Genomic DNA, 26,623 nt, shown 5'->3' with positions numbered 1-26,623 from the left:
CCATCTGTTCCTTAAAGCTTTGTAACTATCAATCAATCACAGATCTTTACAGTATCTAATACAGTAGCCACTAGCCACATGTGGCTATTTAAATAAAGTTCATTTCCTCAATTGCACTAGCCATATTTCAAATGCTCAGATCACATGCAGTTAGGAGCTACCACGATGGGCAATGCAAATTGTAGAACATTTCCATTATGATAGAAAGTTTCAGTGGACAATGCTGCTCTAGAGTCTCCCCTTCCACTTCTACATAACTAATTTTCTTCAGTTCATTTCAATAACTTCTACCTAATAATGACAGCTCTACCAAAATGGCTGTTTTAACTGATTTAATTTTCCATGTTTGATTTTATTTTCAAACAAGTCCTTAAAGACCCCGGTAATGCAGTGCTAAATCTTAATTCTCTTTATATATCTGAACATCTGTAGTAGGCCCTTGTATCTATTTGGTGGTCAACAGATAACTGAATCATTCAAGTCTGTGTTTATTTTTAATATTAACAGTAACATTAGCATGCTTGTTTATATTCAGAATGTATAAACTGCTTTCTTCAAACATCTTGGTTCTACCCAATAATGACAATGTAATTCTTATGTTTGGCAACTATTACTACTATCATTACTTTTAGCTGCCATTTACTTTAACTACATTTTCTTAGGAATTTGCAATCTTAAATTCTTAGGAACTTGAGTAGTATATGGTCTCTATTTTGTTCAGAATTTAAAAGTGATACCAATGAAAGATTTTTCTTATTCCCTCTAATTCACATTTACAGGACATATGAAGCTAATACAACATTGAAATACTAAGTGGTACAAAGGAACTACAAGAATACTATAAAGCCCAAGCCACTGTCTGTATCTGTCATTTAGCAGTTAATATAGCAAAACCATAAATAAATTGTATGCACACCAATGGAATGTTTTCTACCATTTACTCAAAATTTTTAAATAAAAAATTCTGTGGGTTAAGACACTACATTTTCATGCTGAGTTCTATTAAAAGCATAAATGTTTCAAATTCAAAGCATCCCTAAAGACCTGTAGAATAGATATTGATACTGACATCCTTAATTTTGCATATCTGCTTTAAGGAAGGCAATGCAAAGATAACAGGCAGAAGTTGACACGCAGAAGCTGAACAAGTATTTTAGAAACAAACAATTATATTTCATATAAAATGGGATTTAAAATAAGATTCTTGGCTATAAGGTTTGAAGGCTTCTTTGAGCACCAGTTTAAAAGGAAACATTTCAAACTATAAAGTAAATCAATCAGTATGCACTTTATTTCAAGCCGAAGTTTTACATTAAGACCAACAATCTGACTGAATGTGGGCAAACTGTTGATTCACATGTGAGAAATTACATGGTTTCTATTTGGGTTCTGAAAAAGTAGCTGGACAAAAGACTATTTAACCTGAAACCCACCTGCAGGCGTTTTTAAGTGTATCCTAAGGGTGTTGACAGAGAAAATATACAGTGTTAGGACATATACACAACTCAGGACCACAGTATGGTGAACAGTTAATGTTCATCTCTTCTCTAAAGGTAGTGAAAAATATTAAGTCATCAAATAAATGCTTAGAATTACCAAGGAACAGTTAAAAACGACCAGGATCCAAACAGGTTATTTATATCATATTTATCTATAAAGAAGTGACAACACTAAAAAACACATTGAAAACCAGTGTTTTAAATTCTGAATGTGGGATTTAAAAATATTTAACTTGAGACTGCAATAATATTTTTAACCAAATAGCATCTGACTGGCAATTCTGATATAATTTACAGCTGTAATATTCCTAAAAGGAATATCTACATACTATGGCCTATCAAATATAATCTGCATTTTGCACATCAATACAAAAATTTATCCATTTGTACACTTTATATATTTTAAAAATTAGACCATTGCTAAGTGAATTTAGAATTCAAATTAAATTTGGAAACCTAATATAATGAATGCTCTTCTTAACTTTCTCCCCATTCTTTTTTTTTTTTTAAACACTGGAAGCAAGTGATTATGAAAATGAGACCGCAACTTAAGGCATTTTAAAAAGAAAAATAATTAGGTGCCATTTGGCAATTTATTCTAAAAGCATACTTTGTCCCACTTTTTTCACTAACGAGACTAAAACACCAACCTTTTTTCATAAATATAACTACAGTAATCACAACACAAAAAAGGGCTGTCAGCATTGCTTAGATATTTAAAACAAGGGTAACACTTTCCCCACTCATCTAAAAGAAAAATACTTTTAATTACCAGTTTATAAACATCAGATTCACTGGCCATGTTAAAAGGCCCAGCAGAATTTTAATTCAGCAATACTTGAGAATGAACATATATATACATGCATAATATGTGTGTGTGTATATATATATTTTTTCATTCTATATATATATAGACAGTAAATGTATTCAATAGGTATTTCCCCAGAAAATTAATTCATACTTAATTGCCAGTTTTAATAAACACTGTTCACAGATCATCCATTTGTCTCATGTGAAGTTAGGCAATATCAAATGTTCTGTTATGGTCTCCATCTTCTTCAGAATCATCCTCTGAAGCTGTTGAAAGAAAACAGGATGATCAAGAATGATTTTAAGGGGGATGAGAATGGAAGTGTAAGTATGAAGCCAGAACAGCAATGACTTGTACGATAAAAACCCCAATGTAGTATATGCCAGGGTTAGGGCGGTCTGACTGTGGGTGAGGCCCGTCTACAACGCTCCCACCCCCACACTTTTTTCTTCTGTTAGTTTTTATTAAAATGAAAATGTTTAAAAGTGTGATCCAAGAACATCTAAAAAGTTTCTGAGATCAATTTGTGTTCATAGTAGCTAATGAGAAATACACTAGAGAAAGAAAGAGTAAACTTAAGGCAAGTGCTCTCACACACCTGAGTAGAATCTGGCTTATTACCGCTGCGTGTTTGATGTATCCGATGAGAATGAAAAAAATGTACATAGAATAACAGGTTATGGGTGTTCTTGAAATTTACATCAGAGCTATGTCTATACAATGCCAAGAAAAAGCTCTAGTTAGTCAAAAAAGCTTTATATAGACACAGCCTAAATTAATATAATTGGATTTAGTAAAAACCTTTTGTTGAGATTATTCCTATGCCTCCACATTGTCAGAAATTTATCACTCTTGCAACATGTCCGACCTCAATTTATTTTAAAGTCATTAGTGGCTCAAGAGTTTAATATAAAACTTCCACGAACGTCTTTAAGAAGGACACAGTAAGTACAAGACTATGTAACTGTCTGCATGTGAAGGAAAACGGAAGTTCACTAAACATCCTACCGGCATTTCCCCTATTATCAAGGGCAGAAAGGTTAAATGTACACTCTTCTTGTATTTAATACTGGACAATTTAAGGGCAACCAGCAAATGGAATCAACAAGAAAAAATTATGCAACACGTATAGATGAAACTTCAATCTCCATATATTTACCTTGCAGAAATTTAAAATCCACTTTAAATAAATATCAAGCATATACTTAGCTCATGAAGAGTAAATCCTATGCTTAACTTTTATGCAATATCATGGAGAAATGTTAAACTAAAAAATAAAATAGCTTTTCAGAGAATTTCTCATGTTTTCTATTGGATTAACTCTACAGAACAAAATTCAGTCAGAACCAATTTTCAGAATGTATTAATACTCTAGTACTTAGAAGTTAACTTGTAGCACCCACATCTTTCACTCTCAGTTGAGTCTGGGTATATATTTCAACTTCACCTTTTTCCTCTCATTCACAGGTAGACCCTCCTATATGTTTAGAAAACTAAATTCTAAATGAGAATGTTAGTTGAAAAAAAACAAGCAATCTGGGGAAAATGTACACTGCAACAAATTACTCTCATCACATTTGACAAAGTATCAATTATAATTTACAAAAGACAGAACTAATCTTTGTACTAGCTAACATGATGGATCTGAACTAAGAAGGAATGAAGGAAAAAAAGATTTACACTAATGAAGTCCCACTTTATTATACCATTTGATTCCTTTATATACCATTTCCACACATACTAACTAAAATTGTGAAAATGCATTACCTAGTTGTACCTCTAATCCTTTTAAAACTTAAAAAAACCTTACTTCAAAGGATGCTAAGCTTTCTCTAGTGGTAAAAATATTATGCACACTACAGGTTAACAGTCCAAGTATTTTGAAGATGAGTATAGAAGATAATCAACTGGAGAATACATATATAAAAACACTTCAAAGAGTGTACTGGAATCTGATCATGGGATGCCAGTTGCTTTGGGTGAAAAAGCACAATAGGGTAATCTTGGATTCCCAGGAACTGTTCCAGAGCCACCAATATCTGTGCCCACCTGGTATGAAGCACCCTGGAGGTTGTAGGACTTTGAGAAGAGGGTAAGCTGTGCAGATGCCTGTAAAGATTTGGGCATTAAGTGCCTTCACATAGGAGCCCAGGCAGAAGTCCTAAAGCTGGAACGTGATCTTAAGAGATTGGAGCTGCTGGCGGAGCTGGCTGCCTATTAAAGGTCCATGAGGACCTGAACAAGGAGCAAAAAAAAAACAAAAAACTATGGCTTCTGTTAGGGACTCAGAATTAGGACTCTTTCACCATTATATTCCTAGAACTATATATAAACCCAGGGAACACCTTTTATGATCTAACAAAGCTAAAGAACAAGTAAAATTTCACACACAAAAAATCTAAAGAAGTGTGTTTTGATTAGTAGTTAAACGTCTTCTTTTAAAAAAGTGTTAACATTAAAAGTGTTAAAATTAAGGTGATTAAATATGTTTTTATTTTAAATAAAATACCGATGGTTATAATAACACCCTTCCATACATTAAAATTAATTTAATTTTTTAAAAATAGGCTCTTAAAAAACTAGTGTCAGTTGCCCAACCCATCTTTCCCAAATCAATTATTCTGGTATTATTAAGCCTATAAATGAAGCTCTAATTTGGTAGAAAGAGTATATATATACTTAGGTTTTGCTCTGTGGGTTTAATTTGCAAAAGTAAATTCAACAAGTCTGGGGAGGGGAAATTCCACCTACTTTCGAGATCTTCCATATGTGCCTGAAGAGTTCTTGCAAGGTTAATAAACTAGAAACAATGCAGAAAGAAATACAGTAGTTTAAATGTAGCAAATGGATCTAAAGAGAGAATCAGTATAAGAGATTCATTTCTAATTAAAAGTCAAACATAATTTTAAGCCTTTAAATAGGGGGTCTTTCTCCCCCCACATCAAAACTTACAAGCTTAAGGATATGATTTTTTTTAATGTCTTATATAATCATTATTACCTATGTAAAAATCATATATTAATCATGTAGAAACTGGGAGCAGATATAATATTCTATGAATACCGCTGTCTTCTTGCATTGATATAATACTTCCAAAAACTATGGAGAAAAAAATTAAACCTCTGCGTTTTGGACCCAAGTGAACTTTAGTGGTCAATTAAAATAATAAATCAGTATTTTCCTGCCTAGAAGTATTACATTTGACTCCGTACTTTTAAAAAAATCATAAAAGTGACTTCCACTTTAATATTAACTTGTGTATACCTTTTACAAAGGCATGAATTCAACACATATTATTATATACTTTATATGGTTCGTTCACTCTGAAGAGGTAAGTTGCCTGTTTAGAAATCAAGAGCTCTTTGCTCAAATTCTGAAAGCTCTTGATAGTTCGTTCTCTTTTCTCTGAATGATAATAAATCTGTCAACTGGCTCACAGGAATAGTGTTTACATGATTACAGAAAAATGTTCTACCCATATACACTGAATTGGCTATTTGATAATTTTCAAAATATAATGGAAACATTATACCTCACCATAAACTCTACTAAATTTTCATCACCAAGAGAATATCTATATAAAAAATAGTTTGAAGGATATGTTTATGAACACATTTCAAGATAGTAGGTGTTCAGAATGCTACTGTAATGAGATATAGACTCTAGTCCCCACTACATAAAATGGGCAAGGCAGTATAAATTTCCATAACAGTACTATTTAATTAAAAATACCTAACAAACAGCTAGCTTAAGTGTTAAATTAAGGCAATAGGGTATAGACTAAATACCAAATAGTCCAGATCTTAAGTAGTTTGAAATATGGAGGCTTAAAAACTACTACACTGGTAATCTTTTACAAGATAGTAACAAATAAATTGAAGTTAATTTCCCATACTCTTTCAGTTTTTGGAGTTCAATTTCAGGTTTCTAAGTTAAAATACTGAGTCTTGTTTTTGTTTTTTAATTAAAAAGAGCATTTTCCTTAGTACTTCCAATTCTGTCCCCATTTTTCACTGAAATATATTCCAATCACCTTCAAGAGCTAGAAAATTACTTCTTTTTCTAAAACAGCTTTATGAGAAAATAAGGCTGCTTGATAAAGACGTAAGGCAGACAGCAATTTCTATTAAATCTACAGTACCTTTAATTTTAAGAAAGATTTTAATGTAAGAACTCCCCAAAGGAAATAGACTGTGAACATATAAAACAATCTGCTTTCCAAAGCAAACACTTGTTGCATCACATCCTCCCTTTTCCCCTGCTCCAAGGTTACTTACTCGGACACGTGTGCTTGGTTCATTCGTATTTCCCATCATATCAGAAAAGCTTTGTTCGCACAAGTGCAGTAACACAACTAGGTAGAGACCAGAGCTGATAAACTCATACTCAGCCTTCAAAAGGGAAGCAAACGAGAAAAAGAATATGGAGAATGAAAAATTAATAGACAAAGAGACTGACATCCAAAGCATACTGAGAAACTAGAGAAAATGTATTCATATCCAGTCTTAGTAAGAGATACAGCATCATCCATTAAACCAAGAAATAAAAAGTCATGCTCCATAATTTCATAATTTTACTAATGCTGTAAGGTGTACAAATAGGTGTGTGAATATCCTCTTTATTTTCATACAGTCTTCTTTTATGTAATTTATATAAAAGTGGGACTTTTAACTCATTTGATGGTAGAATGAATGCTCTGGTTCTATCAAGTTATAATGCACCTAACAGATTTTATTAATACAAACGGCTACAAATGTTTACTTAAAATTATCATTTCATCTATAGCTAAATCAATAAATTATACAATTAAAACCTAGTCAAATGGGTCAAGTGTCTATTACATAATATAATTAACTTTAAGGCAACAGCAGATATAAAAATGAACTAATAAAGGTAATAGAGTAACTGTTCTTCGTATCATTCACACAGAAATTTATAGTGGGTAAAAACTGTCCTTTGGTTCAAAATTGTTGTTCTGAAGCTAAGAATACAAGTCATGAATATAGTGTTATTAAAAACCTAATCTGTCCTGTAATTTTTATACAGTGAACTACCTGTAAGTTGTACCATTTTTGGCAATTAACTCATCTGAAGTTAAGAACTATATGTTCTTAGTAACAACTTCAGCAAGTAACGGGTTATCAGATTCCACAGAGCATTCAAGAAATCTGAAATTGACTTATTAAAACTTTCTTTAAATCTTCACTTACTTTTCTTATTTTTAACTTAAAAGGAAATAAATTTATATCCTCAAAATTTTTAAAAAAATTTTAATGCTTATCACCTTGAAAAAATTGAAGCTACTGGACAATGAGGAAATAAACTGCATTAAACTAATCATTTCAAATGAGAGTAGTTCTTGGGCCCCCAGAATCCAAGATTCACACAGAACAAAGAAGTTAAAGCCAGGAAGCTTAATCAAGACCGTCATTGCTTTTACAATGACTCCACCTAATATTTCCTCACACTTAAATTATTTAAGATTGTGGGTCATTAAATCCTTGGAGAACCATGAAAACATTCCTGGTTGAATCGAAATGCCAAAGAACCACCTTTAAGAGACATGATGGAGCACCTAGAGAAGGAAGAATGGCAGAAGAAAACCATCCTTTGAAATCTACTCTCATTTTGAAAAGATGAAAAAAAAATTTTTTTCTTTCCATCATTCTATTTTTACATACTCTTTCCCCCGTTCTTTAAAATACCAATGCTCAGCTATCTAGAAAGACTCCTTAGGGATTGAAGACAACTCCTTGCTGAAAACACTATTCTCTTTGGACAAGTGGCTCATTAAAGAATAAAGTAATAATTAGTATGAATAGCATCTATGCTACATCAATTGCCTTAATGGTTCATTAATTAAATCAGTGATTCTTAACCTGGATCTAAGTAATCAGCTTCAAAGGATCTGGGAATCCCTTAAATCATATACAAATATTGTGTCTTTGTATATTTTGTTAGGAGTGTGATTTTAATCAGATTTTCAAAGGGTATTCATTATTCCCACATTTTAAAAGTAAAGGGTATCCATAAAAGATCATGTTGCTTGATTCCATTTATGTGAAATATCCATAATGGATAAATCCAGAGAGACAGAAGGCAGTTGGAGGTTGCCGAAGGAAGCAGGGGACAGGGAGCAACTGGCTAACAGGTACAGGATTTTCTTTAGGAGAGATGAAAGTGTCTTGGAAGTAGATGGCGGTGGTGGTTGCACAACATCGCAAATATACCAAATTGTTCACTTTAAAATGATTTTTATGTTTATGTGAACTTTACCTCTATCAAAAAAAGGGGGGTGTCCACTACTCCTTTAAGTGTTTTTCAAGCATTCATGCATTCTCCCACCATCATATCTCTTTTTATAACAATTATGCTAAGCACACTTGGAGAGTACGGTTCTTGAGTCATCCTTGTAATCTCCTTTAACATCTTTTTTCCCCAGTATTTTCCTTTAGGAGGAAGAAAAGGGGGATAATATTGAACTCTTCATTCTACCTATCTAAGCATCTCAAAAATTTTTTTTAATTTAAAGCTTCAAGAAACAAAAATTAGTGACCGAATCATTATTAGGAGGAAAACATTTATCAATAATACCCCAAAATCTGAGAAATGAGAATATTTGAAAAAAAAATTAATAAGATCAGATTATTCATTATATGAATAGACTATAATGACACAAATACTAAAACAAAGAGGTTTATAAACAATGTGAACTTGGAATAAAAGATTTCATAAGTTGTTCAACATAAAGTTGGAGGTAGGAATGAGGAGAGTGGAGGGAACCAGGATAGTAGAAGAACATGGGGGCAGATAGGCACATAAAAAGCTATTCCTAACATTAAAAAAAATGAAGGGAGGAAGGGAGGGACGGAGGGAGGGATGGAGGGAGGAAGGAAGGAAGAAAGAGGATGAAGATCCAGGGCTTGGTGTTTCAAAAATGTTCTAGGACTAAGAGGTATTCACAACTAAGACAGCTCTTAGCATGCCTATTTGGGGACCACTTAGTAAGCCTTTATTTTCACTTTTATTTAGCAACCATATAATAAATTTTACCTTAATTTTAAACCTGTGACTTGCTTTTTTGCCTTTCACTTTCAAAAAGTTATAGGAAAGTAAAGAAAAATTATAAAATCATACCTAATGCAGTAAAAGAAAATTGTTGTTATTATTTTAATGCAGGTTTTCTGACCATGATTTAATCTTTTCTTCAAGAGTTGTCCTTTAAGCACAGAATAGACACTTACCAAGGTAAATTAGGCAAAATATACTAACTTGTTCATTTGCATGAGCTCTATGTAGTTCATGAATATCAAAATCCTCCAGGTTAAGCTGCAACTTCTCTTTACAGAGTTCACAGGTGGTTACAGCCTCTAGCGAAGAACCTGGTAAAAAATTACAAGTAAAGCTTAATTTTGCAGGGTCACCACAAAACATTTTTCCTTGTAGGTTTAAGCTTGGAATACAGAAAGGAAGGCAGGGAGGAAGAGATAGCAGGGAGACTGTGCTACGACCATAAACCAGTAATGTCTCCTAAAATATCAATCAGTAACACCTGATGTGCATGTCAAGTCCTACTCTGTGGTACCTAAGCCTCCACCCATTATTTGTGGTTCAGCCCACCAGATGCTCATACATTTTGATATGGGAAGCTGACAATGGAATGTTATCTGTACTTCCTACTTCAAGTACTCTGGCAAGATGCCAAGAAAACATGGTATCTAAAACAACTAGTTACATATACTCAGGCTAGAATCTTTAATGTGACAACATATACTAAGACCTTCTGTGGTCTAAGAAATGTGTCTTCCCTGCAGGATAGAAGGCAAAAAAAGGGATCCACCTTTGTTCAGATAAAAACAGCCCCCCTCTGCCATGAAAAGAATGAAGTCCTTATACATGCTACAACTAAGTAAAATAAGGCACAAATAAGATACAAAAAGGATAAATGTTGTATGATTCCACTTGTAAGAAATATGTAGAATAAACAAATTCACAGAGGAAGTAGATCAGAAGTTAGCAGGGGCTGGGGAGGAGGGGGAGAAGGGTGTTAGTGCTTAATGGGTATAACATTTCTGATTAGGATGACTTAAAAGTTTTGTAAATAAATAGTGGTGATGATCACAAAACATTTGGAATATACTTAATGTCACTGAATTATATACTTAGGATTGGTTAAAAGGGCAAATTTCATGCTATATCAATTTATATTTTACCACAATTAAATAAAATTCCGTCTGTCCTATAGGCACTCAACATTTGGTTACTCCTAAGCTTCTGGCTCCAATTAAGTAAGTCTTGTCTAATTAAATAAATAGACATTTTCCCCCTTGTGTTTATTTTTAGACAGGGTTTTAAAATGAAAAAATGTACTAAAAATTAGAGCAAGTCATGTGCATAAACAAGATAAAGATTTAGATTCAATTTAACTAACATTTACTGAGTGTTTGTTATGTGCCAAAATAGATTAGAAGTTCTGGAGATTCAGGATAAGTCCATAGTATTATGACCTGATGGAGAATATAAATAATGTGAAACTTCATAAGGCTTTCTCTTAGCAGACATTTATTCTGATTCAGAAGCAGGAAAAAATGTGATGGTCATAAAATATGGACACTGGATATCATTAAAACAAAGTCTTTCACATCTTAGGGTTTCATTTTTCTCTTCCACGGAACAAGTGACCTACAGAAGTTGTTCAAAAAGGCCATACGCAGATGGGAGGAATCCATTTATCCCTACAATCTTTAATCCAGGACTCTGTCCTTTATACCCCACCTCATTCAGTAGGCCCTGACTGCATTTGCCTAAACTTGTACTAGACGTATTCTATTCATCTTTGAACATCCTGTAGAGTTTTAACAGTCCATATATAGTAGCTGCCTAATGAATGTTGAAATGAATCTCTACCAGAGAATCACCTACCAGATGGGGTCTTTATGTAAATACGAGAAAGCCTTGTGGAAACTTAAAAGGAAGGTTCAGTTCTTGAGATCTTAACATTCATTTGACCATGAATACTTATTATTACCTTTAAAACCTATTTAACTGAGTACTTACTATGAGTCCAATACTGTGAGAAACTATTCATAAACATCATCTCATTTGACCATAACAAGCTATTACTCAATTTTATTCATGATGAAACTGAGGCTCAATCCCAGACCTACTTAAAAACGTTTAGGAATGGATGTGAGGCATCTATATTTTTAAAAACTCCAATGGTTAATATTTTGATCAGCAACCAGGGTTCAGAACCAATGTTAAAAGAGACTTACTCAAAATCCTATAGTTAAGTGTTGGAGTCAATATTCCAACCTAAGCGTGTCTAACTCCAAAAATCCAATGTTCTTAGACAGTATATTGTGTTATCTGTTTTCCTGCCTACATAATACTAACAATCCAATTGCAAATATAACAGAAGGTGAGTCAAGTTGTTTTTCATTTTGGTAATACCTAACATCTCTGGACCCTTGCTAAGTGTCAAGAACCATGCTGAGCACTCATTTTATCTTAATAACACCCCAGGGTGGTGACTAATAAAGCCTATGAGGCTGTCATAACACTATACAGCCAAGAAGAGGCTGCTACAGGTAAGACAGCCCTATCCCACAGGTTCGGGAGCAGGTTAGGTTACAAGAAAAGATAACCCCCTACCCCAAGGAGGCCTTTGCTAACCTTGCTGCAGGAAAAAAGTTTCCCACTAGCCTCGTAATCTCCAGTTTGAATAGGTTACTCAAACTCCTCCAACGGATTATTAAAATTAATACCATCATACCTCACAACCTGTTTGCCTATGCTACCCAGCTATCATCATCAGACTGTCCTTTTCACACAATTATGTACATTTATTACTCTGGTCTAATTTCCCACCCTACTAGTCACATTCTTACCCTACGAGTAACATTTCACTAGGTCCTCTGGTACTTATAGTCTAACATTAAATTCCTCTTAACCAATCTCCTTTATGAATTATCTCTTCAACTGCAAGCCTGAACCACAGTGCCTCACAAACTGATACATACTCTTCTGCAGCCATTTTTTCCCCCACAATGCTTTGTACCTCAGGACCAAGAAATAGGGATAGATGCCCCCTCCCCACACCTATTGCTGTTTTGAAACTCTAAGTCCCTCCTCGTTCATTAATGACTTTAGCACGTCTCTTCTTTACCCAGCTTATTTCTTGGCTATTTCAACATGCACATAAGACCACATTTGATTCTGACTTCCTCAACATCCCTGCTTCCAATATTACCCTTCCCCACCTAAGCCACCTACTTTATGGTCATACCCTTGACCCTGTCATTGCAGTGTACTACTGCACTACTCCTAAAATCCGTATTTTAAGCATCGTCTCCTGTGCACCTACAACTTTTCATCATTTTAGCTCACGTACTCTGGCAATTCTCTTCAATGTCACTGAGATTCAAAGACACTGACCCTACCACTTCTCGCTATCCACTTCCTAATGTCCTTACTCCCTTCCTTATTTTGTCTAATTTCTAGGCTTACCACAACTACAGCCTTATAACACCCGTAACTACCTTCATCATACTTGCCTGGCAAAGGTCTCAACCCCATCGAACTCAAATCCTCATCTGTATCCAAGTATCTGAAAACTGCTTCTTAAAAAAATGTACATGTATCCCAATCCCACTTTTAAATCATATTCATGGCCACAGATTTTTATGGACATTAGTACTACCTGAAAACCCTGAAAGCATTTTAGAATGTTATTTTCCCCACACATGAAAATCTCTTAACCCATCCCCTCATCAGCTAAAGACCTTACTAAGAAAACAAGCAATTATATAGGAATTCAAGCACCTTCTCACCAAAGCAACAAACTGATCAATAATCCATATCTACACTAGCTTTCTAGCAATGAAGTACCCTTTTTCCTATTAAAGGCTAACTACTCAACTTGTGCTCTGGATCCCATCTTTCCCTTCCCTTTTTTTTTTTTTTTTTTTTTTTTTGCGGTACGCGGGCCTCTCCCGTTGTGGAGCACAGGCTCCGGACGTGCAGGCTCAGCGGCCATGGCTCACGGGCCCAGGTGCTTTGCGGCATGTGGAATCTTCCCGGACCAGGGCACGAACCCGTGTCCCCTGCATCGGCAGGCAGACTCTCAACCACTGCGCCACCAGGGAAGCCCTCCCTTCTCTTTTCATAATTTTTTTTCTCTCCATTGTATCTCTTGTTAAAATAAAAAATGCCCTCAAATTTCTACCTCGAAACAAAAACAAAAACATGTACCATGACCCCATATAACTCTCCAATTCCTACTGTGTCTCCAATCTCCTTGACAGTAAAGCTTATTGTAAGAGGGCGTCTATGCTGCTGCTTCCCCAGTCTTACTCAGCTCAATTTAATCATAAAGACACCTCCCCACCACCTCCCCAGCACTGAAGTCACCAAGGTCATCCATGCTACCAAATCCAGCTGTCATTTCTTTGTTCCTTTTTTTTTTTTTTTTAAGATGTACATGGGCCTCTCACTGTTGTGGCCTCTCCCATTGTGGAGCCCAGGCTCCGGACGCGCAGGCTCAGCGGCCATGGCTCATGGGCCCAGCCGCTCCGCAGCATGTGGGATCTTCATGGACCGGGGCAGGAACCCGCGTCCCCTGCATCGGCAGGCGGACTCTCAACCACTGCGCCACCAGGGAAGCCCCATTTCTTTGTTCTTATCTCTTTGTTCTGATTTCTCTGCAGTACCTGACAGGGTTGGTTACACCCTCTTAAAACATTTTCTTCTTCTGGCTTGCACAACACTACATTTTCTCAATTTCCTTCATACCAGACTGAGGCTGCTCCTCAAATCTCCTTCTCTGTTCCCACTAAGCGTTTGGGTGCCTCAGGGCTCTGCCCTTGGGCTCATTTTTTTAATATCTGCTCTTGCTCAAGTGACCTTACTTAATCTCAAATCTTAAAATATTACGTGCTCATGATTCCTAAAACTGTTATTTTCTGCGCTAAAACCCCTGAAACATCACACCTGTCTTGCTAACTGCCCATAACCATTTCCATATGGTTATTTAATAAACAGTTCAAATACAGTATTTCTAAAACAGAACTACGTTTCCTCTCCCAAATTTATTCTATTCTGTCTTCTTTATTTTCAGTAAATGGCCCCACCATTTATTTAGTTGCTCAAGGCAAAAATATGAGCTTCGCTAAGTGTTCTTTCTCCTTCACTCCACCACATCCAATCCACTGGCGAGTCTTATAGAATCTACCTCCAAAACATACCAGAATCCCTCATCCATTTCTACCACCACCATCACTACCTCTTGTAAAGACAGACTCCTGGTTGGTCAACACAATAGATTCCCGGTTGACCTCCCTGCTTCTACTCTTGTCCCACTAAACTCCACTCTTCACAGAGCGGCCAAAACATAAATAAGATCATTTCACTCCCTTGACCTTCAGTGGCTTCCCACGACACTTACCTAAAAATCTAAGCTTCTGACATTAACTCTCAAAGTCCTAAATGAGCTAGCCTCTGCTAATCTCTCTTACCTCAACTTATCACCCCTCTCCTTTCCCACTAATTATATTCCAGCCATGCTGGGCCTTCATTCAATTCCTCAAACACACCTAAGTCATTCCCACCTTAAAGTCTCTGTACTAGTTGTTCTGTGTGCTGGAATGCTTTTCCTTTCATTCTAGAATAGCTAGCTCCTCTTCGTTCAAGTATGAATGTCCTCACCTCAACAAGGCATTCCTTTAACACGTAATCCCACCAGGAGAGCAAGTGCCTTGTCTGTCTTGTTCTCTGTATCCCACATCTAGAACAATGCCTGGCTCCGTAATTGTTCTCTGTATCCCACATCTAAAACAATGCCTGGCTCCGTAACAGGCACCTAATAAACAACGACTCCCTACAGTAATCTTATTGCTGCATAGCAACATTAGAGACAATAAAACTTTCTCAAGGACACACAGTTGGTAAACAATAAGAATATTTCTTTGATTCAAAAAGATATTGCATGATGTAAGGGTTACCAACAATAACAAATTACAGTTGCATTATACATGTATGACAGTAGATTGTTCAGTAAATGAAATATAAGAAACACTATTATACATTAAATTTATGAAGCAAGACTAATGCTCTTCAATGCTTTTGCTTCAAAAAATGATTGATGCTTTTGATAAGAGTATAAATTTGACAATCAATAAATTATAACCATATTTGTTAATTAAAATGCATACATACGTGCATCTCTTGAAAAAACTGTGAAAACAAAATACACAAAAGGGTAAATCTTACCAGAGTTAATTTTGGCCTGTAACCATTTTTTCATACACTCTTGGTGGACATATTGCAAACTTCCTGTGCACTTGCATGGCTCTATCAGCAAGTTAGAGGATGATGCAGCTGCCATCTGACAAATTCTACATAAATCACCTTCTTCTTCTTCAGAGTCCTCTAAAAGGAGGCTGGAAAAGAAGGTACATTTCCTAAACAGAGCTATCAAAACCATCCTGGTTGGTCATTTCCAATCATACATAATCCCAAACAATATCATGGTCTCTCTAGGTAGAAAAAAGGCAAACAACAATAATAGTAAACAGGAACTTCTAAGAAAAACTGTATCAGTAAGAATAAAAATTATAATAAATATTTTAAAGGTAAATGAGGTAGGCTATCCTATTACTTATCTTCAAATGGTTTAAGTAATTATCTTTGGTACCACAGTTTATTTTTTTAAATTTTATTTATTTTTTATACATCAGGTTCTTACTAATCTATTTTATAAATATTAGTATATATATGTCAATCCCAGTTTCCCAATTCATCCCACCACCACCACACCCCACCCCTGCTACCAGAGTTTAAATTCCATATTTTTCACAATCAATTTGTAAGTTTCACTAAGATTTTAATTTCTGCAGTACCATAGACTACTTCAATTCCAGCAGTATAAAGATAATGTACTTATATACCCATCACTTTTGTCCCTGCAAAACTTTTTTTTTTTTTTAATATTTATTTGGCTGCACCAGGTCTTAGTTGCGGCACGAGGGATCTTCGTTGCAGCTTGCGGGATCTTTTAGTTGTGACATGTGGGCTCTTAGTCGCAGCATGCGGGATCTTTTAGTTGTGGCATGTGGGATCTAGTTCCCCAATGGGATTGAACCTGGGCCCCCTGCATAGGGAGCACAGTCTTAACTACTGGACCACCAGGGAAGTCCCTGTTCCCCCAAAACTTTTAAGACAAGTTTGATGAATTAAACAAATATTGACTTGTGATTTTTCAATTTACATGTTAGCAGAGCCACATATGTTTAAACTGATAAGCTTTTTGTATTAAATCATAATTAAAAAAACAAAAGAAGAGATTTAAAAATTTTTCATTTTCCCCACCCCAGCGATATTATTAAATCATCCTTATTTCTACAAGGGTAGGCTTTTAAAGTGTGGAGCAGTTTCCATTAACCTATGTCCTCTATTTCACAGGCCAACATGTACTGCTTAATTTAAATGCAGAATGATCACTGTAAGACAAGTAGTTTTTTAAATTAAAATCCCTATTGCCTTAGTCTACTGCTGACATGAAAAAGGTACTCAGTAAATTGATGATACAGAATGCTAAACTGTTACTGAAATATAACCTGGATTATATGGGTTCCAAATGAGTTTAGCAAAAGATGTGTGGAAAGAGGAACAGGCGTACTTTTAGGTGACTTTCATGCCTAGGATTAACCAGAGAAACAACCTCAAGCATTAACATTTATGTTTTACCTTTAGATATAACTTTCTTTGGTTGGTAAGTTTTTACTTTGGGAGACTCAATTCTTTTATACTTTTATTCATTTAATTGTAAAGTATCTTATAATCCTCATTTTTAAGCAAAATATGTAATAAAGGAACACACACATATAAACTCTGTCAAAATAAGCAACAAATGCTGCTTTTTAAACTATCTTACCAGACAGGGTGGTGATGGCTTACTTAGTTTCTCTTTGGAAATCACTAAATTAATTTTTTGCCCTACTTACACTACTGCACTCAAATTAATCTAACTTTGAGCACAAGAAATATAATAGTTACTACATTACTCAGTAGACAGCTTGCAATTAGAGGGAGCCCCTGTAATAACATTAAAGCTAACACTACTAGGGCAGAGTAAATCTTTCTACAAGGAAGGAAAAAGCGCAAATTTTAAAAGAAGAGAACAGTCACATGGTAACAATTTGTCCTATATAAGGGAAAGTGGGAAGATATTAGTCAATGCTCAGTATCTCAGAAAGCATGCGAAGCTCCCTTTATTCCCCAGAACAAGATTTGAATGTATTTCCTGTTAAAGACCATAAGACCCTAAAATGATATAACAACTATGCTCCCCCAAAATTCCATCACATGGGGCCTTTATGAACAAGAAAAAACAAAAACACCCAACGACCTTAGCTTTACGTAAGTCTTTTCTTCTTACAAGTATATTTTACATGTACTATCCTATCCCATTTTATCATAAAACTAATTTTAATAGGTGGAAAAAGTAAGTAACTACACTTACATGACAAAATAATTAAGTTGGAGTGAAAAATCTCAGATCTTTAATTTTTTTTTTTTTTTTTTTTCGGTACACGGGCTTCTCACTGTTGTGGTCTCTCCCGTTGCGGAGCACAGGCTCCGGAGGCGAAGGCTCAGCGGCCATGGCTCACAGGCCCAGCCGCTCTGCGGCATGTGGGATCTTCCGGGACCAGGGCACGAACCCATGTCCCCTGCATCGGCAGGCGGACCCTCAACCACTGCGCCACCAGGGAAGCCCTTTCCCAAAGATTTTTAAGCAACTAAACTCTACAAAAGATTTCACATGAATAAAAAGATTCTAAGTCCTGAATTTAAACTGCTATCTCTGTCAAGTAGTCACAATATATAAAGAATATTCAGTATACATTTGGACTTAAAAACAAAATTTTAAAATTTGTGGAAACGATTTTAACTTATTCCAAAAACGATCTGAAGTGAGAAATACAAATAAATGGTAAATAAATGATCTTATTTTTTTGTTATTTATTTATTTTGCTGCACTGGGTCTTAGTTGTGGCACGTGGGATCTTTAGTTGCGGCATGCAAACTCTTAGCTGTGGCATGTGGGATCTAGTTCCCTGACCAGGGATCAAACCCAGGCCCCCTGCATTGGGAGCGCAGAGTCTTGGCCACTGGACCAACAGGCAAGTCCCAATAAATGATATTATAAAGGCTGAAACATTGTCTTGATAATCCACAACGACTTGGGCTGCTTTACCAATCCCATTTAGCACTAGTCTACCTAGAAACAGGGTAAGAGATTAAGATTTTGTATATGTAAGATTTGTATATTAAGATTTTGTATATTTTATATATACATATATCTATATGTATCTGTAGCCAAAGCTGGTTAAAAATAACCTTTAGATTATTTCCCAATGCAATCTACACCCCCAGTGCCCACCACCAGTATTAATTCTTATCCATTTTACCTCTGAGCAAGACGCTAACATCTTACTGGATGTAAATTTTAAGGCAAGAAACTTCAGACATCACTCTTTTTTGGCGGGGGGTTCGCAGGCCTCACTGCCGTGGCCTCTCCCGTTGCGGAGCACAGGCTCCAGACGCACAGGCTCAGTGGCCATGGCTCACGGGCCCAGCCGCTCCGCGGCATGTGGAATCTTCCCGGATCGGGGCACGAACCCGTGTCCCCTGCATCAGCAGGCGGACTCTCAACCACTGCGCCACCAGGGAAGCCCCAGACATCACTCTTATGAGAAACCATTTTAGAAACAAACAGTTCTTTCTCTCATCTGTTCTTCACAGGCTTAAGATAGGTATTCAAACTTACCTCTCTTTTATTTTTTGCAGTCTTTCTGGGTCTCTTGAGGGTACACTTTTAGTTTTATCATTTTTTCCATCAGATGAACTCCAACCTGAAGGAATAATATCTACAGTGATCATGACATTGTCGGTCAAATTACTTCCAAGTGCCGGGGGCACTGCAAATCGGAATAAGGAACCAGGAAGGATCCCTGTTATTCCTGTACTTCGTCCACTGTGAGCTGAATCTGATATGGAGCCACCCGTAGCAGCACTGCTTGGTGCTGCAGATGCTTGTGGTCTGCTGGCAGTAGCCCCAAGGGGATCACTCTGTGCTTCAAGGTGAACCACTTCATTTGATTCTCTTCTAAAAATATGATGAGATCTAGATGGTATATCAGAGGTAGATATCCTTGAAGATTCATCTCGTCCCTCTCGCCTCCTTCTAGAGAACAAAGGTGTGCATCTATTTCTAAGTGAGGAAGATAACCATGGTCCTGTATTTCTACCTTCAGATTCTTGGTTAAAATTTTGGGAATCTGGCTCAGAGCTATGATTTTGGCTAAGAGATGACAAACCCCATCTTCGCCGAAGAAATCGAAATCCCTGAGAAGCTTCGGATGCCCTGTTATCAGGACCATCAGAAGCTGATGCTGCATTACGAGACTGTGAAGCTGTCAAGATTCTTGGAGAAATGTAAGAATTCTCAGAACTCAATGATCTTGTATTCAAGGAATCCTGACTAGACCTTCGTGAAAAAAAAGTAGATGACATACTAGAAGCTATACGTGACAGCAATCTCCTTGTTGTACGCCTACCTTCATTGTCAGAAGATTCTTGAAATGATCTTTGAGATGAGCCAACCCTATTTGAACTGCCTATAGTTGAGGTTTCACCTCTATTTGAAATATAAGAAAATCCAGGCTGTATACTGCTTTGGGGAGATTCTAATTCTCTTGGAGAAAAATTTGATCTTAAAGAATTTCTACCAGAGTCCCTAGAACATGGTATGGTCTGATGTTCAGAAGGCATTTGGTGATTTGTAGATGATGTATTCAATTGTAAAGTGCTCAAAGAGTTCTCTTTTGGTCTTGCTCCTTGTGAATATGAAGAAGGAACTCTGTCTTGAACATCTATTTTTGAAAGAAAGGAAAGGTAGTCAATTACATGAAAAATTTGTGCATTATTAAGGTTGTGTCTATTAACCACTAATCACTGCCAAAATTAAACACTGGATTCAAACTGAATACTGGCATATTATAACTATACAGATTAACTATTATTACAGAAAAAATAAACATATTTATCTATCTTTCTATACCTTTGGTAAAATCCAATACTGCTGTATAAAGTCAGCATTACAAATTTTTTAAAAAAGAAATGTATTATAGCTTATGAGAGGCAAACATCAATCTACCAACTTGATGAAGTTAAAACAGTTGAATTTATTAATCAGAAATTGATATGGTAGAAGAATATCTAACATCTAAATGGATAAGGGATTTTAAATGGGCAAAGAAATTCAAGGTAAATGACTCATAACAAGTAAAAGCAAAATAATAATAGAGTGTTTTGGAGATTTTTCTTACTCTGGAACAAGAACAAAAGTTACTTCACATAAATACTATCACCCTTATAATTTTACAGCAAACCATGCTAACAGTTCAAAATTTCTCCAATGTTTTATCTTTTCTTTCAAGTTAACAGCAGTGACTCTTATACCCGGTTACTCATCAGACATAACTATGCTTTTTTTTTTTTTTTCCCAATACTGAGTCAGAAAAGAGCCCTGGCATCTGCGATTTTAATAGTACACTACTGATGGTTCTAATCATCAAATGGAAAGAGAAATACCAAAGCATTCCTTCATAAAGAATATTCATCCATACATCTAGTTTAACAGCTAGATTGCTACTGTGCTAATACATGGTGCCTCATGGAAGGATTAACTGTTAGGGACTAAATCAATTCTATTCTGTACATTTTTACGCCCCAAACCGAGAAGCTACCGACACTGTCTACACTAAAGCTCCTCCACCCAAAGCCAAGCAAATGAAAAGATGCTTTCATTTGTCTTAAATAAAGCAACGGCTTGCCCCAACAGATTATTTAAAATAATCTAGTTAAATCTTTAAATAGAAATGTATTTTCTTCTCTGTAAATCAAATTCCACTTCTGTCTGCTATATTTCTCAACTTCAATTAGCACCTTTTATCTTCAGTTATTTAGTATTATTGTTTTATGGCATTTATTTTCTTTAAGGTGGCTCTGTCGCACAATGGACAGTGCATTGGACTTCTATTTTTTTTTAAAGTTTTGGCTTATGTACACTGACAGAAACAGTGTGGGTCTTTATTCCAACTAAATGAAAATAAAGACAAATTCATGTTAAACTAAAGGAATTCTAAATTATGTCTTAAAATGATTTCAAGTTGTAGTTAATTTACAAGGCAAATTATATTGTAGTATACAAGAATTATCAAGTATATGTAAAACATACATTCTTAAGAGTGAAAAAATTATAGGCAGACAGAATCTGGATACTCATGTATATCTAAATATTTTATATTGTTTACATTTTTAAAAGTAAAATGACAAATAAGGTTGAAAACATATCAAGCTATCCTGTATTCTAAATCTTTATAATATTCACTTCATTTATTCCTTTGTACTGTGATTTTAATGACATACAAAAACAAAAATGTAACATTATTAGATAAATTATGCATAACAATATAGTTTATACATACATGATGAAGTTGTGAAATCACCACTTCGGTGACTATAATCCATAAGATTACTAATGGAGGAATCTGCTCTCCTCTCTCTCATTAAGTCAGTTCCAAATGATCCAAGTACCACTGATGACGATCTGGGAACTTGACTATGCCTCCAAGAAGAATCTTAAAATAATTGAAGAAGTCTTAATTCAGAGAACGCTTTCAAGGTTTCTGATGACAACAGATCTTCAGTATTACACAGAGAGGTAATTATGGTTTATTACAGGAATCCCCAGTTACACAGTTGCAATCAAAAGCAAAACTGAGCAAAACATAAATTATTCACTAGTGAAATAATCACTTATAAAATTATCTCCTACTCAAACACATCCTTCTCTAATACTATAATCTACCCCCATCTAGGATGTCAATGTCTCACTCTGTAGAACATCTGACCGTACGATATATAAACATGACGTAAAATGATTACAGAACAAAAATATAAAGCTTGCCAAAGATGCAGAATTTCATGAAAAGTTGATCAAAGTGATGTCGGAGAACAGCCAAAATCAAAATCAAAGCCATCTTGAAATGGAAGAGGTTTATACTGTAGGTTATAATACTATTTTGTCAGAACTATTATTGCCACCATATTTGGTTCATTCTTATGCTAAGAAGTAATGTATCGTTGCAATTATAATCTAAACTTTGTTAGATATGATTTCATTTAAAAAGAAATTAAAAACTAAGTCTCAAAACTTTCCCCCCTCACCATTTACCTTGAAATTCTGGGTCTTCCTCTCCTAGTCCTAACAGCCTTAATAATTTCCCTTCGTTAAGGGAAACAGCCCAGGGTTAATGCTATGCCTTCACAGACCAGAGGAGAACAAAAGTATCTCTACACAATGGTATGTGTCTACAAAGTTAAGGTCAGTCTGCTCTTACCCATCACACTACTCTTAAAATCCTTCAGATGGGCAGTGCCTTTCCCATGGCGGTCCTGCCTATCGAAATAGAAAGGAATCGCTTACACTAATTCAATTAGTAGTACATATGCATTTCAAGAATATTATTCTCCAACTGTGTCATCACAAGTTTTATCTTACCTTAAAACTATTTCAGGCATTGGCTAGTGTTTCATTTGAAGAGAAGTATAAGTGAGGAAGTACCTCTCAACAAAAGATCTTTCCAATTTGTGCAACAAATGTGTGCCTGTATCTTAGTATCTGTGAGTACAAGATACTAAGCATGGAACTTTAAGCATAAGTCTTTCATACCAGAGTGGTAAAGTGACTTGTCCAATGTCACATAGTTAGAGGACTAGAACCATAGCTTTCTAATTCCTTGTATAGAACTCCCACTAGAATACCGCCAACTATTTTTTGTTTAACTAAAGAATTTCTACATTTTCTGAAAATATGTGTTATATAGCACAATGTTTATTATTTACAAAAAATATGCTAAGGAAACATGTATCAGTAAATCTGGCTTTCTTATTAACAATTTAAAAATTTACCTCCTATAGTAACCAGCAAAATACATGTCACTTTTACTAATTTTATTACCATATGTATCAGCTATTCTAATTAATTAAAATCTGCTAATATCCTGTTTGTGTAAGATATCTGTACCAAATTTAGAACAAAAATCCAAGATGAAGAGTTAATTTCAGTTCTAACTTAGTTAAGATTTTGGAACCCCCGCTCTATTTCTGATCCAGTCTTATGTGCAATCTACTTGCTTATTAGTACACTACATCTTGGGAAAAGGGCTTTTGTCCAAAATACATACACAGTGATTTATATTTATACAAATTTAATTATTACCTGATACTGCATTTAAACCATGTCCAACACTTCTCCCAGCTGAGGTAGATGTACAGTTTGTACAGGAAAGTTTAGGTCTTTTTGAATCATGATCCCGTTGCTGGTTTTGCGATCTTGAACGTGCTCCCTGAGTTATCTCAGACTCACTATACCATGTAGACTGAAATGGTAATGCAGATGCTGATGCTGATGTAGACTGTAAGTTAAAAAAAAGTTTTTTAAAGGAACAATAAAACACTTGCAATTTTTAAATATTAAATTTAAATATTACATTTAATCTACAGTGCTCTAATAAATTCCCAAGGACCATTCATTCCTCACAGACACAAATTTTTCTACCATGTAGGTTTTTCATAGTCTTTGTTCCCTTCTACCACTTGTCCCTTTACTTTATACTTTAATTGTACTTTGCTAGGTAACCAATCTGATTTAGATTATGTCTTCTATGTAACTGAATATAAACACTAGTCTAGGAAACACTGAAGAGTAAAAACTTTATATGTAATCATTTTGTTCTCCTGGTTTAATATTAACCTTTTGAGGAACCTTGTTTCCTCTTCTTAGATAAACAGAACACCAAGAAAGGCACCAATACAGAAAGTGACTGTGAATACTCCACTATAAAAATAAGATTTTCAACTAATATAAAATGTATCTGGATCTTATGTCCATCTCAGGAATACAGTAAAACACTATAAATGGTACTAAAAAAAAAATCCTAATATACGGAATTTCTTCATCAGTGAAGGAAGAAACAGCTAAAACTACATACTGTAAAACTCTAAGCTCAAGGTTTTTTCTTTAAACATATAATTATATGTACAACAACATGAAATAACACAGAAGTTACAATGTACACACACACACGCAAACACAGAAAGAGACCAAGAAGGACGAATTTGACGCATAATCTCTGAATTGCTTGAAGACACTTACCACTAACGTAAAAGTTATTTCTAGGAAATAACTTATTCTAGGAAATAAAGGAAAAAAGACATTTATAAACCATTTTAACATGTAAGTAGATGGTCAGTAGTTCATTTTATTGAAGAATATTAAAATGAAACAACATTCTTTAAAGTGTTATATTTCTTGACAAAAGAAAAGTTAAAAATGGAATGTTATCATGGGCCATAAATTCAGTCTATATTAACCTAGTATTATAAACATAAGAGCCCAAATAATGTGCTCCATCAAAGAGTTTTAGAGTACAGATAAATAAATAGGTATAATGTAAGTAAGTACTGTAATAGGAGATATGTTGAAAGTTTTACAGAAAAAAAAAAACTATGTCTGAGGAAAGCAGGGGAGAATTCATAGATGATTAACTATGAACTCCATAGGTGGAGTTCACTGAGTAGGCAAATGAGGAAGGAGATTATAGACAGACAACACAAAAAGATAAAAAGATGTCTCAACTATTCTGCCATGGGAATTCTTCTAAGGCATCACTACTTACTTGATCTCCGATTATCTTTTAATTATGAGAAGCATACTGCATGCATTCAGGGAACTGTATTAGTCCATGGTAACTCTACAGAATAAACTGTGCACATACATGGAAAAGCAGAAGATGCAAAGCTGAAAAAGTAGGAATGGGCATATCAGGATTTCATCCATCCCTTGCCCATTCAATATTTTGCTAATTAAACGGAGAACTCCTCAGCTTAGCACAAACTTGGTCTCACAAGCCTTTCACACCAAGCTGTCCACAGAGCCCCCAATCAATGAACTGGAATAGCACATGAGACGAAATTCATGAGATATTTCAAAATGAAATCATTTTATGTGCCATTGTCAAGGTATCAGGGACTTAATCCTGCAGGCCAGTGGTTCTAAGACCTTTGAATATCAAAGACCAAAAATTTAAAAAAACTGGTTTGATTTAAAATTTAGGAAGAACTGCCACTTTTGACAGGTAAGGAAAACGAAAATAGCGAATACCACCTAACCCCATTCCCCAATCTTTTAAAAAGGGCATTTTATATGCTCCTAAAACAAGAACATAACAGAATAAAACAGACTTGTAAGGTGAATAAATTTTACTTGTACAAAATTCCTAACTTGTCCTTATTTTTCTCATTTTGCATGGACTGGACAAATTGTTATTGAATAGCACCTCCACAAATAAGACTTTAGGAGCTACTGAAGGAGGTAATACCATCAGATCAACTACTTAAAAGATCTTTAGAGCATTGTGGAAGGTTAAAAGAGTGGTATGGACAAAAAGTGGGCAAATCAGGAAGTCACTGGACTAGCAAGAAATGCTAGTAATTCCCATTACTTTCGTTCGTTGGGACGAAAGTAATGGGAGTAGAGAGCCATTATAAAAGATAAAAATTCATCAAATTTAGAGACAACGTGAGAAATGAACAAAAAGTCTATAAAGTCACTCCACAGTTTTCTGGCACTGGCCACTGGTGAGATAAAGACACACTCACTGTTCGGCAATTTTCATGACTCACAACTCTAAAAGGTAGCCTATATGTCATCCCAGAGACAAAAATACTCAGTATAGGAGAGGAGAAATAAAGTCTGACCAATTTTTCTGCTGGCTTAAATTCAAAGTCAAACTTTTCCCTGGTTCCTACCAATTCAATTTTGTCCACTGTTCAAATAGTCTCAGTCTGAAGCAATTAGCTTTTTTCCCCCCTCTGAATTCTTTTAACAATTAAATAAAGGATGGGGTTCATTTATACACTATCTTATCTCTTTCGCTATCTAAAACTACTGGTGGCCAAACGAAATCAGGAAGAGTCTGTCTCCAAAGTATACTTAAGTATACTGCCTTGCAGACACCAGATGCTTAAAAAAGTACTTTGTTGTTTGCACTTCTTAGCTGTTATGAATAATGCTACTATGAACGTCTGTGTTCAAGTTTTGCGTAGACATGTTTCTAATTTTCTTGGGTGTAACTAATGGGTCATATAATACCTCAAAGTTTGACTTTTAGAATAATTAATAAAC

At 35.2% G+C, this 26,623-nt stretch overlaps 2 protein-coding genes across 8 annotated transcripts in view; one reads left to right on the top strand and one right to left on the bottom strand.

Annotated features, from left to right (window-relative positions):
• The window catches only part of LOC309963253 (CD302 antigen), a gene marked incomplete at both ends in the record, with an annotated part of 131,658 nt that extends 130,780 nt beyond the window's left edge, over positions 1 to 878 (top strand). The window contains one exon of the mRNA XM_082841539.1: positions 780 to 878. The remainder of the gene's footprint in view (positions 1 to 779) is intronic.
• A 439-nt stretch (positions 879 to 1,317) lies between these two features.
• Positions 1,318 to 26,623, bottom strand: part of MARCHF7 (membrane associated ring-CH-type finger 7) — a 48,438-nt gene continuing 23,132 nt past the window's right edge. For 2 of the 7 annotated variants that reach the window (XM_082841544.1, XM_082841542.1), the window contains 6 exons: positions 23,657 to 23,852; positions 21,861 to 22,013; positions 19,139 to 20,243; positions 15,580 to 15,749; positions 9,583 to 9,692; positions 4,995 to 6,701 (listed from right to left, as the gene is read on the bottom strand). In XM_082841544.1, coding sequence (XP_082697670.1) covers positions 6,384 to 6,701; positions 9,583 to 9,692; positions 15,580 to 15,749; positions 19,139 to 20,243; positions 21,861 to 22,013; positions 23,657 to 23,852 — 2,052 coding nt within the window. In that variant the 3' untranslated portion in view covers positions 4,995 to 6,383. Of the gene's footprint in view, positions 2,934 to 4,281; positions 6,702 to 9,582; positions 9,693 to 15,579; positions 15,750 to 19,138; positions 20,244 to 21,860; positions 22,014 to 23,656; positions 23,853 to 26,623 lie in introns of those variants that run through there. The other 5 variants (XM_082841546.1, XM_082841547.1, XR_014326288.1 and 2 more) reach the window with 5 other exon arrangements.

The sequence above is a fragment of the Leucopleurus acutus genome (assembly GCF_964270905.1).
Source record: "Leucopleurus acutus genome assembly, chromosome: 6".
NCBI lineage: Eukaryota > Metazoa > Chordata > Mammalia > Artiodactyla > Delphinidae > Leucopleurus > Leucopleurus acutus.
The sequence above is the reverse complement of the archived record's forward strand: the minus strand, read 5'-3'. Positions and strand labels throughout refer to the sequence as shown.